The following is a 13,011-nucleotide window of genomic DNA, read 5'->3' as shown; positions in this document are numbered from 1 at the left end:
TATTATTTTTTATTTATTTATTTTTTGCTTGCATCTGTTGAGTGACCCATTTTACAGACACAGGCTTAATTTTGCGTTATATAAATAAGAAAGTGGTGATGATTTTCTTTAAAGAGACTTTTTTCCATTGTGCTTTGGTCAGTCAAGGCCAGGATCTTTCAGATTTGTAAACTCTTTCAACCTCTAGATGGCAGCAAAATTAAGGTTTAATTCATTGTAAAGTTTTTACTTCCCACGTCATATTGTATGTAACCTTTTCTCATACGTGTGCAGTGCAGTACAGCTTGTGGCTTGAGGGCACACGGTCATGTTCTGAGTTTTACTAGCCCTGGTAGAGGGTTTAGACACCAGCAGGGGCCTCGTGTAATATCAGGGATTTCCCTATGATCTAAAATGGAAACTGCCCCTTCTATGATCTTATACCAAGTAAACTCTAATGTCTGTACCAAGCAGTAACATCCACAACAAAGGAAATGTTTTACAACATTCTCATTTATAAGCAATATGGATAGGATTTCATTGTTTCAAAATAACCAGTGATTTTGGGGATTTAGTTTTTTATTAATTCGTCATCAATAATTGTTATCCTAGTCCAGGGTTACAGTGGGTATGTGACCCTGATCAGGATTACAGAATTATTCATATATGGATGGATAATATATCACATCATGCACATGTTTGCAAACATTTAGAAAAGATGTGAGACTACACACAAGATCGAAGCTGAGGCATCAGTTGTACCAGTGTCCTACAGACATTACAATAGAGTTCAAAATTGTGGAATTTGGAAATAAACATTGGGGAGCATAGATTGCTTTCATGTCAGCTTTGTGAAAGTGTAGTGACCATGTGAGTGATGGATCGCCATATTTAGATTTCCTCAGGTAAATAAGCAAAATTGATTTTACTTTTCCATTGTGTGGGGTTTTGTGTATAAGATAATAGATGTCCCTTGTTTGGTGAAATGTCCTTGATAAATGTGATGTGTATCCCCTATTAATATAAAGGGTCTGAGTAAGATTGGATTATCCAGGGCCCCGATGTGGGAGAATCTCTCACTGGGTTGAATAGGAAAAGGTTTGCGTTCCTAAAGGATGGAAAAGTGACTGGAGTGTGAATGCACAGAACAAATATATAAAATGACTAATTTCAGTTTAGTGGAGTATTTGGTGTTGTAGGTTTGGACATAATGTAAGATCTATTTAAAAAAGGCCAAGTGTGAACCTGCTTTGGGGTTTTTTGTTTGTTTTCTTCTCTTATTGAGGAGATTAAGGGATGCTATATCCGATTTTCTGATTCGACCTCAGACACTTGCACCTTTACTGTACTGCATTTATTGTTAAGAAATACACCTACCAGCCCTGGCAATTCCTAGGCTTTTGATCGACCACAAGCCTAATCAGGACACTGAAGCAGTCACTGAACATAAGCGAGTGAATGCCTGGAGCTATATTTCCTGCCTGGTGTATTTATAAACTCAAGGAAGAATAGGGTGAGAAGACAATTGCCACTGTTGGTGCAATATTCTCACTGTGTGTTTTGTTTAAATGAGTGAATGTTATACAAGCTGAAAGAGTCTCAATGTTTAGTCTACCTGCTAGGAAAATTAGGTGGTGGTAGTGTTGCTAGCATAAAGTTACTAGCTAGCTTGGTTTTAAAGAAGAATGCAAAGCTTTTGATTCTAAAGACTTTTCCATGTCTAAAGGAAATCTGCTGACTGTAGGCCTGACTGTAATCCAATTGATAGGTTTATAATACGGCACTTATTTTAATAATAATTTAATGTTTTTTGTAGTATCAGCTCATTTTACAAAAACTAGTATGGTGGACGCTTCACATAATCTAAGTTTAAAAATAAACATAAAAAAAAAGTCCTACAGTCCTGTTTTTGGTGTCAGTGTTTGAAATAGTTTCTATTTTCTACTATGGGGAATTAATTCATTCATTAATTCATGTCTACATTAATCTTCTCAAATCACTTTATCCTGTTCAGGGTTGTGGTGCATCCGGGGTCTATCCTAGGAACACTGGGTTTGTGGAGGAAATGCACATTGGATGGGACACCATGTACATTACAGAGCAACACCCACATTTACACTTTTTGGGCAACCAATCCAACTAGCAAAAGATTTTGGGGGTGAGAGGAAACACACACACTATCATAAGCAATAGGTCAGCATGCCCTGCAGTGGTGTGCACCTTTTATAGTGCATATGATTTAATCTCACTTCATATCTTAGGTTTTAGTTTGACTGAATGTGTGAATGTAGGTTTATTTGCAGAGGTCAATATTGCACATTTGTTTATATTTTACTAAATGAATTATAACCTGACATCAAGACCAGTTAAGTACAAAGCTATAGAGGTTCATGTCAGATTTCCTATGAATACATTTATCCCAGCCTTCATCAAATATATTATACATTGTAATCTGTTCTATCTGTATGAACACTATTCTACATCGACTTTTTGATTTAATTGTGACAATGATCACAATACTGCTGTTCATGACTTGATCACACTTCATCACTCCATCTGAATCTGAACCTCAACAACATAAACAAGAAATCTCTGCTGCTGAAAGCCGGAGTTTGAATCTCTCAGCGTGCTGTCGCATGTCTGAAAGCTATAGTCTTACTTTAGAGGTAATTAGTGGTATTATTTGATTCCTGTGAGACTCCACAACCGCAAAGTGCCACTTGTCCTATAGACACAAGTCTGTTTGTTTTGTCTGGTAATTTTGTGTGTATCGTGCGCGTTTGCATGGATCTTGGTGGTCCACTGGGCAGGATTTAACACAATGATCTACATCTTTTAAAAAAAAAGCCATTAGTTGAAAAATAGATTGTCCTTTACAGCATAACCTACACTGTTGTACACTCTTAATACAACTCTTTTATAATATTACGCATCGTTTACAGTGTGTAGCATGCGATCATGCGCATGCGCAAAAAGTTAACCGACCGCGTCTGGGTTCACACGGAGGTGTGTGTTCGGGACAATCTGGCAACCCAAGATTCGGAGCTGTCGGGGCACGGCGCGCGCGGACGTTACGCTCGACTAGCGAGCGCGTGAGCTGAGCTGCGGAGACCTAGCCGCGCCACTGCGCGCGCGAGAGAGATAGATAGTGAGATAGAGAGAGAGAGAGAGATTATGCGCACAGTTTATGGACACCGGAGACCTTCACGAAAAGCCCCAAGCTGAGTGTCCAGTGTTTGTGGACAGCGGGTTTAGAATGAGCTTTGGACGAGTTGGACGCGGACTGGATTACCGGGGACGTCCTGATTAGAAGCCCGAGTTGAGGCGCGTGCTCCAAATAAGGGGAGCAGGGAAGAAGGGAAAACCTAACAAGGGCGGGTGGTGTGGTGTGTTTGCGTGCGTCCTTGCTTAAAAAAACCACAAACAAAAACCAAAGACACATTCGGGAACGAGTTAGGGAAGGTGTTGACTGAAAAATGTCTCTGCCGGGCCATGCGGAGACCCGGAAATTCACGCGGGGACTCGGCAAACCGGGAACCGCCGCCGAGCTGCGGCAGAGCGTCTCCGAGGCGGTGAGGAGCTCCGTGCTGGTGGTGAGGACCGGGTTTAACATCTCTAACTGTTTATAAACATCTCCCTCTCTATCCCTCCCTTCCCTTCTCTCTCTCTCTCTCACACACACACACACGGGCCGGTGTGTAAGGAGTGAGGTCATTCCTGGACGCTTTCTAAAAATATAAACTGTTATTGTTATAAACTTTCTTGACCACAATTTCCATTTTCAAACAGTGTTTTTTTTTTTTTTTTTTTTTTTTTTACCTCACCTCTGGAACAGCTGTGAACTCTTTACCTTCTTCTCCAGTATATAATGTTTATCAGAGTTTATTTAATCATCCAACACCACGGGCAGACACTGTTACTCTCTTTTGGGTACATTTTTCTAACTCCTTTTTTCTTTCTTACCCCCAACACACACACACACACACACACACACACATGCTGCAGTAGTTCAAACATACCTACAGGACGCAAAGTGCACAGGGTTTACATGATCTGTGTTGCAATTGACCTCATTTCATTTTTGTAATGTTTTAAAAAAATTAACAGTGTAACGAGGCGATGTTGCAAGTGTGGGTTTGATCCTGAGCCTGGGATCTGTTTATGCTTGTGTGTATGTGTATGTGTATATAATATATATGGGTTTCCCGGTTTCATTCCACTGTCCGCAAAAGCCATGCAGGTCAGTGAGTGTGTGGGTGCCCTGTGATGACTGACGAGCCAATTCCTGCATGATCCATCTAATGGTTTAATTGAAGATTAATGAATTTATAGTCATTACTCATCTTCATCTTGATCATATCTTAGGTTTGTAGTTTGACTGAATGTGTGAATGTAGGTTTATTTGCAGAGGTCAATATTGCACATTTGTCTATATTTTACTAAATGAATTATAACCTGACATCAAGACCAGTTAAGTACAAAGCTATTGAGGTTCATGTCAGATTTCCTATGAATACATTTATCCCAGCCTTCATCAAATATATTATACATTGTAATCTGTTCTATCTGTATGAACACTCTTCTACATCGACTTTTTGATTTAATTGTGACAATGATCACAATACTGCTGTTCATGATCCGATCACGCTTCATCACTCCATCTGAATCTGAACCTCAACAACATAAACAAGAAATCTCTGCTGCTGAAAGCTGGAGTTTGAATCTCTCAGCGTGCTGTCGCATGTCTGAAAGCTATAGTCTTACTTTAGAGGTAATTAGTGGTATTATTTGATTCCTGTGAGACTCCACAACCGCAAAGTGCCACTTGTCCTATAGACACAAGTTTGTGTTCGTCTGGTAATTTTGTGTGTGTTTGTGCTTGTTTGCAATGATCTTGCTGGTCCCCTGGGCAGGATTTAACACAATGATCTACATCTTTAAAACAACAAGCCAATAAAAGACTAAATAGAAGATAAAATAAGCTAAATAGAAGACTTAACACACAATTCCACTCCCTCTGGGATGAGCAGCAACACTACAACATACGTTTGTCAGTGGTTGCAATGTCAGGTTTTTACATAACAGCCCTACTAGATAGTAACTACCCTCTCTGTGAATCCTGTCCTGATTGCTATGTTTTCAGATCGGGGAGACTACGTGTATTTTTTCCCTTTTTTTCCAGACATGTATTATTTCTGAACTTGTAAAGATGCAGCTGCATTTGGGAACCTGCTTAATAAAAAATATAATTGTTTTATTTTTTTTCATTTTTACAGGCATTAGTGTTTTGTATGTAGGCTGTTAGCAAGCTTCTTTTTTTGTAAACATAAAAATGTCTATGTAATGTATATTCAGATGTATTTACGTTATTCAACCTACCATTCATTTCCACTCACATTGCACCCAAGGCTGTGTGTGGAACATTTGTTCACTCTGACCCGAATTGAACACGGCTTGCACGGAGGTGTGTATTGGTTCACAATGGCAAGAAAAGTAACAGTTTATCATTTACACATCTGTGTATATCCATGTGTTGTCCTGTGTGGGGTTCAGATGTCTCTTAACAGGTTGCCAAGATACAGAAATGAACACCATCCAGGGCCATTGTCAGAGAAATGGAATCCTTAGAAACACACTCACACACACACTTGATGCCTCTCCCCTGTATGATTAATTTATCCTCCCATACTGGAGAGATGCTGCAGGACAGCACAGAAGCAAAGGTACAGTTCAGGGTCAGGAGGGAAAAGTACATGTTTAATGACCGCCTCCGTCAACCTGCAGCCGGAGTTTCTGCTGCGACGGCACATGTTACATTTGCAGTGGACAAACAGCAAACGGCAGACTGAAGACATCACTGCTCCGTTTTGGCTCGCTGGCTGGGCCTGATCTTTTTACCGAAGTAACGTAGGGTACACAGATCACAGTCAGCTGGTTGAGTAATGTATTTACTTTGTGAGGACCATACTGAAAAACCGTCAGTGGGCTGAAAATTGTGTGTGACTGAGGTTAACTCATATGCACACATACACTCCAACATGAAACATGTAAATACACAGTGAGTGAAACACGGCTCTGTGTCAGAAGAAGAAAAGGGAGATTGTGGAGGGCTTCTTCTGAATGGAGCTCGATTGTGGGCCCATAAGCCTGCAAACACAAACGTATTGTGTGTTGCTTGTGTCCCGGCCATTGTGCCAGAGCATCTATTAAGAACTCGGCGCCACTGAGCATCTGAGGGTGTTGCAATGCAGAAACATAGAGGATGGCAGGGTTTTCTTCATTCACATCACGAAGCTGACACATTAATCTAGAGATAGTCCAGTTACACGCAAAATAGTGAATCAAACTGTACCTTTAATAAGTCAACTGATAAGCTTGAGTGCAGGAGCAGAGTCAGTGAATCATAACTGTAGTTGTGGACTAACAAACACCAGTGGCTTTTAGTCGTAAGTTTAACATTATGCCACAAATGTACTTAATTGTTTGTTTGTTTATATTACAGTCTGTCAATGTTTGATTCTGATTGTTTTGGTTAGTAGGTAGTAGTTTTATAGTTTTATGAGTTTGATTACCGCTCTAAATTAAAGTGTCGCCTTATAAATAACTAACCGTAGTATCATGTGGTCACAGTTTGTTACCGAGCGAAACAGCAAATTTTGCATTGCTTTAAATTCTGTACAGCCGCTTGGATACGATGTCTGTTGTAAAACGCGCTATTGAAATAAACTTGACTTGATTTTTAACTCATATGGTGATGAATTTCACAAACTGGAGAGGACAATGTTAAAGAAAAAAACAATACAAAGATTTAACATGAACAGCTTCATCATTATTAGTAGAGAAGCAGCAGAGAGAACATATTAGGGGTTTAACGGTACACGTATTCGTATCAAAATCTTTCAGTACAGGGTTTTCGGTTCGGTACATGTGTAACGAATGGAATCCTTTTTACGTACGGTTCAAATCTGAGTTCTTTCAGAAACATAGTAAGCGGCGGGCTGCAAGTTTGTTTAGCGGCCAACGCTAGCGGTATTGATTCTTTAGCATTGTATGTCCAGTTTCAAGAATTTCTCTTAAAAGGAGAAAATCCTGACAATTCCGTATATCGAGGGAGTGACTGAATGAAGGATGGAAGGAATGCAGTAATTTGTTGAAGTATGCTGGAAAATGTAGAACATTTAAGTAGATCATATCTTTAGAACATTTGATATTAAATGTAACACACACACACACATCTATATTACGCAAATGGGGTATAAAAAATGTATGTATATATATAATGTATATGAAAAATTGGCTGATGTAATTTGTAAATGATTAAGAAAGTTCTCCTGTTTCAGTATTTACTCATAGATTATTAATCTACAGTCATTTTGAGTCTATGTGTCATACAAAATAATAATTCCATTTCTCAGTGTCATAGTGCTTATGACTCTTAGTTTTTTTTTCCCCCATTAGAGAAGAGTATTTATCCTCAGCCATCATCCCAAGTTAGCAGTGCAGTTGTATCCATGAGGAAATGACGAGCAATATCAAGTCCCACAACATATAATTTTCTATATTAAGGACATGCTGTTCTTGTACCGCTAACCGCAAAACGTAACATCCCTATGATCACATTCTGAGTAAATTCGTTATTAATAGGAAGCATATAGCTTAAACATATAAACTTTGGTGCCTGCTCATGAGCTGGGAGAGCAGTCTGTAGTCAGACTCATTGAAAACTGAATAGACTTGCACTGTTCTGTCTGATTCGTGCTGTTAGCAAGCAAAGCTGCTTCACTTTAAAACCCAAAATTGGTCCACATTCTTCCTGTGCTTTATCAGATTAGTCTGGATTACAAACACTCGGCTCTACATAGGATTGCTTGCAGCTACAAACGCTGGATCTGCTCTAAATGCCATGAAAGGGTGGTTTGACTGAGTTGTCTTAAAATGGGACTAGATTTAGAGGGTAAGAAGAACGTATGTTTTCCATGGCAGGCTTCCCATGCAGCGTTGTGAAATTCACAGGGATTTTTTTCCCTCTCTCCATTACATCACACTGTTTAGGCAGTAGTCATGCTTTCTCTATTGTGCCTTCATTGGGGATGGCAAATATTGACATTAGCCCCTCTGTTAGGGCGCCTGATCATTCTCTGTACAGCACTGATAATAAACACCTTGCTTTGAATGTGGTGGTTGAACTGATACACTGTGATATGAACTGATACAAAGTATAGCGTCATTACATTCCATAGATCAGGTTGTTTATACTGAAGTGACAAGTTCTATTTATTTAGCATCAATGCTCTAGGCTGTGGATGTTTCTAAAAAAAAAAAAGGGCTGTCTCTGGGCTAAGATGTTTCTAGAAAGAAAAACAAAGTGTATGGTATCTGTTCGGTAGACATCTTTATTCTCATGATTATAATGTGCATTCCTGTGTTTAACAGCATTTTATTGGATAGCAGTTACTGTGATGAGAAACAGAATTAGCCAATTGGGATGAATCATGTTTCAAACAGCCAGATAGCTGCAGATAGCTCGAGTTTACTGCAGTCTACTTCAAGATTTGTAATATAAGCTGATTCTTTTGTATATATATATAAATATTGTACAGAACAGGAAAACAATCGTCATTTTGTGTTTTATAGTTTACTCATCCCACTGAAATGAGTGTATGGTTGCGCCGATGCAGCACAAAAACAAAGGTGCTTCTGAAACATTATTTTTTTTAAACATGAGTGTGACTGACGTAAAGCGCATCACCTAGGCGTTGATATCAACTCGCGTTAAGAGCACGATAGAAACCGGAGTGCACGTGGGATCTGTTTTGGAAGGAGGGAAAGCTTCCTTATCAGATTTAGTTAAACAATGTAAGATTTGAGTCTTCGCTCCAATGGTGGTTAATTCCGCTATTTTGGATAGTACTATATATGGCAGTTGTGTATGACCAGTTTGTTGTTGTTGTTGTTGTTGTTCTACATATAATGAGGATGATCATATAAACAAGGATCATGGCTAATCAATATACTTTAAGCCAAATTGAAACTGTCCAAATCCACTACTGTCAATACAATTTGCAAACACTCTGTTCATGTTCAGTATTGATTGTTTAAAACTTTAATGAATAAAGACTGAGTTTGAGCTTTTAAACAGCTAAAATCTAATTTGGTTGGTGCACTTTTCAGACTGAACGTGGACTTAAATGATGTATAATGGCTTATAATGCTTTGAGCATGCCTCTTTGGTGGGTCTTGACACAATTGAGAGATAAATAGAAAGTGAAGACAGAAGCTCTGTGTAATTGCAGTCAATAATAAGCAGTGCAGCATAGCAGGCTTTTTTTTTTTTTTTTGGTCTTTTTTTGACGTTTTTGCCCTGACGTGTTCGTGTTGCAGGGTATCATTATGTGCTGGGTCTAAACATGGATTTGCATATTTCTCATTATTATTATTATTATTATTATTATTACTATTATTATTATCTTTATGCAATCATCAGAAGCAGATAAGTGAATCATAGCCGTAATTGTTGACTAAGAAACGCCAGTGAATGGTCATCATTAAATCCCACTGCATCCTGTTAGTCATCATGCAAGAGGAAATCCACTTATGTCAGGAAGAGGGTTGGGCACTATCAGTACTCTCGTGTGCTGATTCGCAATAACATTTAAAGGTATTAAATGTGTAAACACTCTTCTAATAGCACACATACACACGTTTTCCATATCGCCACTTTGTAAATGACATTTCTTCTAGACAAAATGAGTGGCAGGGATCTGTGTTTCTGTCTTGCACCTGCTGTCTCATCTTATTGCATTAATAGTGTGGATAAAAGCTTGTCATCAATGTGTGTATGTGTGTATGCACTTGTGAGGGATCATGTCTCATGCCCAACAGAGAAGACATTGTCTTAGCAGTAATGTAATTAAATGCTGCCTCTACGTTCGTATGGCTGTCCAGGTTCTTTCTAGTACGTCAGTGTCCAGTGGCATCACCCCATACTAGTCACCAGTGACATCAGTTTCTACTCCCTGGCTTGAAAAACGATCCTGCCTCTTCACACATCACGTGTTCCAAGTCTGTGTGAACTACTAGAGCAGCTATCACATTATTACACTTTGCATGTGTGCTTAGTAGTGTAGCTACGGTGTGTGTGTGTGTGTGTGTGTGTGTGTGTGTGTGTGTGTGTGGTTTTCGGCCATAGTTGATTAATAAGTAGCCAGGCTGAGTACACAGATCACGCAGTTTACTGAGAATGCCGAAGTTTCTATTAATGGATGCTGTCTTTATATTATTCACTGTATAAAAATGTAGACGTGTTCATTTTACCACAGAAGCTGCGTGTAATACAACACTATAATATTCATCCCTAATACAGCAGCTGTATTATTAACAGTAGCAGCAGCTAAATTGTTGAGGTCATTTTTGAAAAGTTTCGACATTGATGCATAACATGAACATTTTTTTTTTTACTTTTATTTTAATGTGACCAATAAACAAAACACAAATGATCAGAGCCAAGTTTGTGTACATTTTCAACAGGAGGACTGTGTTTTTTTACCAATCAATTGTACTTGTTTTTATCCATGGTTCTTCTGCTGTAGGTGTTTCTCCAGGGGACACTGTCAGAACTCATATACAACATTGCACTATATATACATTCAACATTGCACTAGATATATATATATATATATATATGCAGCAGCGGACTGTTACTTTACCCATTGACCTTCTTTCAAAACACATGTGCTTCAGTGTTCTTGCTGTGTTTGTGTAAGTAGTAGCTCAGTGGTTAATATGTTGGACTTCTGTCTGGAAAGTCATGAGTTTGAATCCCAGCTCCATCAATGCTTCCAGTGCTGGGCTCTTGAGCAAGGCCCTTAAACCTCAGCTGCTTCGTTGTAAATGAGAAAATCGCAAGTAGCTTGTGCCATAAAATGTAAAATGTTTTTTTCCCCCGCACTCTCTAATCTCCAGCAGCAACCAAATAGCTTTGAGGAACAAGTCTTATATACAATTACATACAGTGCAGCTGGACTCGGGATTTCTGCAGCATTATGCAATCTTTTTGTTTGACTGCATTGTCTTTTGGTTTGTACTTTTGATTAACCGTAGTGATGTCATGTTTGTCCGAAATGAAATAATACTCAAAAATGAGCACCAAAAAGACTTTAATATGGTTTATTCTGTAGAGGAAATGAGAATGTTCTGGATACATCGTTAAGTGATAAGCGTTAAGTGCGTCATAGATCTTCATAGTAATTCCAATTTGGTTGCTATTTTGCAAATCGTACAGGATGCATGGTTGAAAAGCCACTACAGATTATGTCATACGATGCAGGCTATATGCATCCTTGATGTTCAGATGTAATAGTCATTCTAATTAAGTTTCCACTCAGTTTCCACGGACAGACCATTTGTTATAATTATGGTTTCATCCAATCCTGGAAACAGCCCACAATTTCCTTTCCACTGTTCTATTATATGGCCTTTACACAGGGCATGGCATTGGTGAAGCCTACTTGAATAGCACCAATTTCTACGTAGAGAATGAACGAAATGTGGCTTTATCACCTGCTTATGTTGCCCTAGTGACAAATTGAGCATAAATGAGCATGTAATCATTATAGTAGACTGTAAAACCGCATTTTTGTTTTCTTATAAGTATACAAAGATACAGTATGTTGTTTTAGAAATATTATAAATTTCTAATACTCTGTAAATTTAGAAACTGGGCATTCGGGCTTTTTTTATTGTCTTGCACTGCAGGATGGAAAAAAGAGATGGAAAGAGAAATCAAGCCAGACATTAAAGGACTGCAAACAGCATTTCAGACAAAACCACAGGCATATTTAATTTCCCACGAGAGTTCGTCTTCATCACATTTATTGCCAAATATCTTTGAAAAGCACAAAGCCAAGTTCCTAATGACTGCATAAGCTATTACAAATGTGCTTAATGCAAATGGTTTTTATGGGATTTTGCTTTTGTGATTCTGGAATAAAGCACACTTATAAATATGCCAGTAAATACTGACCCATGGATTTCACAGATCTACACAGATATTAGATCAGGATCGGAAACCTGGATCATTCAGTACGTCTTGCGTCCTGTGCGGCCTGTTTAACATTGATGACATCGATGATAAAAACATTTCAACCTTAATTTAGACTTCGGAGCCACATCAGTCTGAAGCTTATGTGGAAAATCTGCGATTTTTCCATTTTCGAACTGTCTAAACTTCTGACCTGTGAGAGAATCCCCAGACACTCACATACACACACCCACACACCCAAATGCAGGCCATTGTTTCAGCCAAACCTCAGTTAGTCTGCTCATGGACATGAAGCCAAATTAAATTATGTTGAGGCCAAGCAGACAGCTAAAGTTCTGACAGACCCACAGATGTTACTTCAAGAACATTCTTAAGAATACGAGACATGTTAGTATTTTATTTGGGATAATCTGAATTCCATGTATAATATGTGATCCTGTATGCAGATAAGATATTTACACTGTATTTTGTTGATTATTATTATTATTATTATTATTATTATTATTATTAAAGCCCTATTACTTTTCTGAAAGCTAAAATATTTTTATCTGTTTATTTCTTTATGTGCACGCAAATCTGTGTTTATGAACCGTGGGTTTAGAGTCACAATGGTTCATTGATCCCTGTAGCTCAGGGCAGCATTTGTGACGTTTGCACTTGTACATCCGAATGTTCTCAGTAACAGAGCAAAAGTCTGAATGAAATACAAGGCTCAATGACTCGGGGAAGGACACATTAAAAAAAAAGTGCTTGACTCCAGAGTTTCTTGAATATGAATATTCATGTATGATCTGTAATGAAGGCTGGACAGGACAGGACAGGACCATGGTTTCTATAGCACACTGAAACAGGAAGCACCCAAGCTTTCCTGTTGCCCTCACTCCCCCATCCTCCTCTTTCTGCCTTTCTCGTGCTGTCTGATACATTTAGATTGTTATAGTTCAGGAGGGATGTTGCCATAACAAACTCTTTTAGTCCAACTGTAGTGGTGT

General features: G+C 38.7%; 1 protein-coding gene across 3 annotated transcripts in view; it reads left to right on the top strand.

Moving 5' to 3' along the window:
• Positions 1-3,009: 3,009 nt before the first annotated feature.
• The window catches only part of zmp:0000001200 (dedicator of cytokinesis protein 9), a 73,287-nt gene continuing 63,285 nt past the window's right edge, over positions 3,010-13,011 (top strand). For 2 of the 3 annotated variants that reach the window (XM_046843770.1, XM_046843786.1), the window contains exon 1: positions 3,011-3,572. In XM_046843770.1, the coding sequence (XP_046699726.1) occupies positions 3,456-3,572 (117 nt within the window). In that variant the 5' untranslated portion in view covers positions 3,011-3,455. Of the gene's footprint in view, positions 3,573-13,011 lie in introns of all 3 variants that reach the window. The other variant, XM_046843760.1, reaches the window with a different exon arrangement.

This window comes from Silurus meridionalis, chromosome 3, assembly GCF_014805685.1.
Source record: "Silurus meridionalis isolate SWU-2019-XX chromosome 3, ASM1480568v1, whole genome shotgun sequence".
NCBI classification, from domain to species: domain Eukaryota; kingdom Metazoa; phylum Chordata; class Actinopteri; order Siluriformes; family Siluridae; genus Silurus; species Silurus meridionalis.
Note: the sequence above shows the minus strand (reverse complement) of the source record. Positions and strands in the feature narration are given on the sequence as shown.